At 41.1% G+C, this 6,117-nt stretch overlaps 2 protein-coding genes across 3 annotated transcripts in view; both read left to right on the top strand.

The window, feature by feature from the left end:
• srp9 (signal recognition particle 9) overlaps positions 1 to 3,458 on the top strand; it is a 6,477-nt gene extending 3,019 nt beyond the window's left edge. The window contains exon 3 of the mRNA XM_017434115.3: positions 2,669 to 3,458. Coding sequence (XP_017289604.1) covers positions 2,669 to 2,788 — 120 coding nt within the window. The 3' untranslated portion in view covers positions 2,789 to 3,458. The remainder of the gene's footprint in view (positions 1 to 2,668) is intronic.
• Positions 3,459 to 4,407: 949 nt separating this feature from the next.
• ephx1 (epoxide hydrolase 1, microsomal (xenobiotic)) overlaps positions 4,408 to 6,117 on the top strand; it is an 8,392-nt gene continuing 6,682 nt past the window's right edge. The window contains exon 1 of one of the 2 annotated variants that reach the window (XM_017434110.3): positions 4,408 to 4,656. The gene's annotated coding sequence lies outside the window, so the exon portion shown is untranslated. The remainder of the gene's footprint in view (positions 4,657 to 6,117) is intronic. The other variant, XM_017434109.3, reaches the window with a different exon arrangement.

The following is a 6,117-nucleotide window of genomic DNA, read 5'->3' as shown; positions in this document are numbered from 1 at the left end:
AGGTGGTGAGCCCATGGGAAGGGGGACCCACGTATCCTCTTCGGGCTGTGCCCGGCCAGGCTCCACGGGTGAAAGCCCGGCCACCAGGCGCTCACCAACGTGCCCCACCTCCAGGCCTGGCTCCAGAGTGGGGCCTCGGTGACCCGCGTCCGGGCGAGGGAACACTGCATCCAAAACTGTTATTCTTCATAAGGGGTCTTTGGGCTGCACTTCGTCTGGCCCCTCACCTAGGACCTGTCTGCCTTGGGTGACCCTACTAGGGGCATGAAGCTCCTAACAGATTAGCTCCTAGGATCATTGGGACACTCAAACCCCTCCACCATGGTAAGGTGGCAGCCCAGGGAGAGGGAGGTCAGGAGTGTCTGATGATAATCTGTGTGCCATGTGGACAAATAACTAATCTGTGGGAGTCAGAATTCTGGCGGGGTTGTTTGGAGATCAAATATTTGTTTCCCTCAATTATTTGCAAATCAATTTAGAAATTTTAACCAATCTGTTTTTGCTAAATTTGAGGTTTTTCTTTCTCTTTGTTTAAATAAAACTGCCATCAAAATTAGACTGTTCATTTCTTTAGGCAAGAAAACTTAATATATCAGTAGGAGATCAAATTTTAGATCCCCCACAGTATATCTCAGATATGAGTCAAGATGTGACTGGTATATACTGTGGAAACCTACAAATGTTCCTGAAGGAGCTGAAACTAGTTGGCAAACTGCATTCATGTCAGTCTCCTAAATGTCTTTCTTAATTTCCTGACAGAAGTGTGCAGTCCTGTTGTGCAACAACTTGTTTTCTCGTCACAAAGTTGTCGTGGTTGTCTTCAACCAGTCTATGGAGCGCTAGATCTTTATTTTAACACCTGCCTGGGAGCTCTCCTCTGACAGAAAACATTAGCTAAAAGCTAATAGTCCGGGTTAAAAAAAACCCACACTGATTATTACTAATAATTATTGAGAAACTTGTCCAAATCAATTTCTTTGATTAAAATATGTAGTCCAGTAGTTTAAATCAGCGGTCCCCAACCTTTTTAGCTCCACGGACCGGCCTTTAAAGGTGTGGCAGATAAATACAACAAAATAAAATGATACGACCGGCATGAAAACGGGGTTATTTTTAAAAACATAATAAACGTAAATCCAACGTGTCCTCACAGCTTTGTTAGTTATGTCCTGGTGTTGCGTTATCATCATGAATAACACCCTCTCCTCCCCCTGATGTTCTCTGGTCAATATGGCGATGTTTAAATATGTCCTTTAATATAAGATCCACCACAAATATAAAGTGCACAAAGAATACAACTCACCATAACGCTGAATCAGTGGGAGTGCTGTCTGTTTCTCAGTACCAAGATGATCCCATGTAAAGCTTCAGAGAGGTTTGATTTTACTCATTTTACTAGCTTGTGGGTCTGTTTTTAGCGGTAACGTATCAGGTGACCTAGGTAAGTGTTTTGACACGCATCAAGAGTGAGTCATAGATGGATGTAGTGGAGAGAATCTGGTCAGTTTAAAAAAAAAATGTAATTCGGACTCTGAAAATAAATAAAATGGAAATACTGTAAGTTAATTATTCTTTCTGTGCGGCCCAGTACCAAATGACCCATGGACCAGTACCAGTCAGGGGATTGGGGACCTCTGACATACAACCAAGAATGCAGTTTTGTAATCCGTGCAAACAAAAATTAGCTGAGATTTTCAAGAATTGATCACTCGGTACGCAGCCACTTGGTTGCAAACTCTCAGAACTCAGTGAGACTGCAGCTGAAAATTCACACCTTTTCTCCCCATTTTCACAAAATTTCTAGTCACCAGCTAGTTTCCTAACAATTGTAGCCTATTGAGATACCACCTTAAAAAACAAATGACCTGTGTTTTTATGGTATACTTGAAATATACTTGCCTGTTTAAGTGGTTGACTTTTTGGTACTGTTATTTCCAGTTTCTGTCAGGCCAAGCTTTGCAGCTGTGACATGCTTTTTGTTTGCACAAGTTACCAGTCGTCAGAAAAGGGCAGAATAACCCCCTCCGTGTATGACCAAACTGTTCACATACTCACTTAAATCTCTGGTGTTCATGAAAAATGTTCTGAACACTTCGAGCTGGTTTCACTCAGGAACATTTGATAGAAACCATTGGAAAGACTTGAACCAACCAATCCTTTGAAGGTAGAGATTGTGATCTGAAACCTTTTTCTGCTAATTATCACAGCCATCTTTCCATTTCTTCCTCAGATGCCTGTAGCTTGCTGCTTTTTTTCTTAACTAGTAAAGGAGAAAAGTCTGTCATTGTTATATTGGACTAAAAATTGAAACACTGAAATTAAGAGATTTCTAATTCAAAAGTAAACTCATATTTTTTTGAATTATTAAGCATTTTAAATAATAATCAACAGTGTGCAGGGCTAGAGTACAGTATGATGATGAAGACTTGTACAGATGCTTTGGGTCATTGTCTAGGAGCAAGATTACAAAGAAAAAAACTAACTCCTCCTTTCTGGTGATCCTGGAGCATGTATATAACATGTTTTTCAATTTGTCAAAGTGAATGTATCTGTTGTACAAAAAATTCTTAAAAGGTTAGAAAACCGATGTTTGATGGCTGCCTTTTAATGCAGTTTGACTGACATTGTGGCGTTGCTGGCTTCATTTAGTGTCTTTGTCTGCCCTCAGTGTTTACAGTACAAGACAGACCAGGCCCAGGATGTGAAGAAGATCGAGAAGCTCCATGGAAAACTGATGAGACTCATGGTGTCCAAGGAGACGCACAGCAGTGCCATGGAGACAGACTAAAAGGCCCTGGAACCTGAGTTTTTGGGTCGCCCGGACTGAGATCAGTGGACATTGTTGTTGAGAGCACAGAGGCATCAGAGTGGGATGTGGAGTCTGAGAGAAAATGTTTGTGAAGAGGGAATGTGGTGAGAGTTATTTGGTTGCCTACGTCGATGGATACCATCAGAGAGGTGGTGTCTACATTTACTGTATACATTTGATCCTCTGAGGATTTTGGTTTATTTCCTTTCAGTCAGATAAAATATCATTCTGCTTTTCCTTTTCAGAGAGTTTAATGTGCCTCTGAAGCTGTTACTGTAAAGTAAGCTCAGTGTAGGTGGCTGAAATGATTAAGGAACTATACAACAGGAAAAGTAAAAGTAAAAGGGCATGTGGGGGTTGGAGAAAATCTGAAGCTGATTGTGATGGGTTTGAATGAGTCTGCATTTATATTCTGTTTTAAAGAGGCACAAAATGAGGACAGTTAGGACATTTTATGTCTGTATACCAGTGTTTGGTTGTATTTCAGTGCTGCTGTTTGTTTTTTTTTATTTGTGCCACATGAATGAAATAGACCCCGTCTACTCCAGCAAGGACAAAGGAAAACACTCACACCTCTATATGCCATTTCAATACATGATTCATAAATGTTTATTTTCCTCTGGTACAACTAAAACCTTTTTTCAGCTCAGTTTTGTGTGCTCATTGAGATTCTTGATATTTATGGTCACATGAGGGTTCTGCATAGTACAATTTAAACTTTTAAGAAAGGTATCAAACTGTGAGAAACAAACATATTTGATTATTAAATTAGGCACAATTACAGTCTTTTTCTTAAATCACTGTTGATTGAAAAGATTTCCTTTTGTTGGTAATCGCTCTGTTATTCCACCAGGTGACACAAACACACACGCACACACTGAACTCTTAGTATATAGAGGCATAATGAATTGGGTTGAGAAGGGAGCTGGTCTCCAATCCTGGTCCTCAGGGCCACTATCCTGCATGTTTTACTTGTTACCCTGCTCCAACACACCTGATTTGAAGCAATGGGTGATTAACAGGCTTCTGCAGAACATGAGGTCATTTAACCACTGAATCAGTTGTGTTGGAGCAGAGAAACAAGTAAAACATGCAGGATAGTGGCCCTCGAGGACCAGGGTTGGAGACCCCTGCGTGAGTTTCACTTCTTGACAGTTTGTGGATATTATTGGTTCTGGAGAGACCATAGATCAACCCCGATAGTCAAAAGAGACGTCAATCAAAATAGGAGAGCCTGCACAGCCATTTTATATATTATTATATTCACAAATATTTTTTTTTTACCTCCGTTGTTATCATTTTTACTACCAGAGATTTGTATTAAGTTAATATATCTAATCTAAGTTCATCTGTTTCTCCAGATAAAATTATTAATTACATCATTTACTTTCCTAATAGTTTTGAGAGAAACATAAGAATAAGGTGGAAATATTATATTACCTTTTGACAATAAAATTCTTCCTTTTATGGAAGCACATTTCCACCACATTAATAATAATAAAAAATCTAGGATGTTTAGCATCTCAAAGTATGACTTCCCGTAAATAATAATGAGACGGGTTTCTATAGTCTAGATGGATTTTTAAGAAACATGTCTTCATAAACTTTTCTCCGTGTTTGTTACATGTAGTTTGCAGAGTTTGATCTGCTCCTGCTGGTCTAAAACACTACATATCCCATCATGCTTTGCTCGCGTGCAGGTCCAAAGACGAACTTTGTTGTTCTGGTCCGTTCAGCTGAATATTGCCTCCGTCATTAAAGCTACAGGACAGCTGTAGGCCGGCGAGGAGGAGTCCCACCACAACCAGAACCAGAACCCGAGTCCCGTCGTGGAGCAGCCTCTACAGGTAATTTCAGTAAAACCTTTGGCTCATTAAAGGCTTTAGCTGCTAATGGAGCACACAGATGTGGGAAAGTGAAGGCTTTCAGATGTGCAGCTTGACTCTGAAGAAACAAAACAAACTGCGTCGGGAAAACTTGCTCAACACAAACAACATGGCGCCTTGTTTTCTATTAATCAGCTGATTGCGAACAGGTGGTCGACACCTGAGCACATTATTGTCCCGAGCAGAGCCGCTTGTTCCAGAAAACCGAGAGCAGGTCAGCGAACTGCCTCAGTCAGCGGGAAGCTGTTTGATTTGATTTGTTTCAAAGGGACAGTAAGGTATCAAACAGTATTACTGCATCACACATCAACAGAACTATGTTAGAGTTAGCTCAGCTCATTTTTATCTGTTGTCCTCTGGCAGGTTTAAAAAATAACACAATTCGTTGAAAAGTTCCGTAAAATAACACATGATAGACATTACAACTATAAATCACACAAACTTGGCTGGGCATATATCATAAACGAGTACAAGAGTGGTTTAACCAACGTTGTAAGTTTTGTTTTAAATTTTGAAGAATTGTCACAGCGTCTTCCATGTCCTGGTAGTTTATTCCATGAATTTGGTCTTCTCATTGAAGCCACCTTTTGCCCAAATTCCCTTCTCCGTCGTCATATAATAACCCAGTGTCCTCTAGTTTGAGATCTGGGGTTTATTCTGGCATTACACTTCTGAATAGAATAACTTAATGGTGGGGAAGGGGCAGCCCCATTTAAAATATTTAAAACCACGAATGGGTCACTGAACATGTGTTTCGTGGTTTGACGAACTTAAATGAACGTTAACGTTGATGTTTGGGTGAGAAAATCCCTGTCATGCTCTCCGTCCCTTCAACCAGCTGGTCAGACACATAGTAACACTGTTGTTTCAGTCAGTGCCTCCACCGTTTCTCGAAGCTCGCAGCCAGTGACAGTGTTGCGTCCCAGCTTTGGGTCACGTGCACAAACCAACGTGCTTACTGTGTTTGACTGTGCCAAACTGAAGCGGAGGCTGTAAAACTGCACAACAGATGTAGATCTAATATCTACTTCTTGAAAGTTTCATTAAAATTCATCCAGTGGTTATTGAAATATGTTGACAATGGATACACAAACACACACAAGACATAGGCAAAGGCAAAAAACATTATCGTCTGCGTTCACTCATGGGATAGATCATTGACGTAACAATTGCCCCTTTCACACGGACCCTAAAGATCCCGGCTCCACTCTACTCGGCTCGCTCACATCTGCATTTTTTCGAGGTCAGCCCTGCTTCGGAGTCGGGCCAGCCGGGCCGGTCTTGCTTCGTGGGCGGCGCAAGCTTAGCTCCTGTTCACTCATTCCAGATGCAAGCATAAAGAGCGAAGGTAGGAATATAAACAACAGTGTTAGCTTACCCTGCAACGTTTATGCCGTCTGTTTCGGTAGCCACCCCACCCCC

The sequence above is a fragment of the Kryptolebias marmoratus genome, linkage group LG19 (assembly GCF_001649575.2).
Source record: "Kryptolebias marmoratus isolate JLee-2015 linkage group LG19, ASM164957v2, whole genome shotgun sequence".
In the NCBI taxonomy this organism is placed as follows: Eukaryota; Metazoa; Chordata; class Actinopteri; order Cyprinodontiformes; family Rivulidae; genus Kryptolebias; species Kryptolebias marmoratus.
The sequence above is the reverse complement of the archived record's forward strand: the minus strand, read 5'-3'. Positions and strand labels throughout refer to the sequence as shown.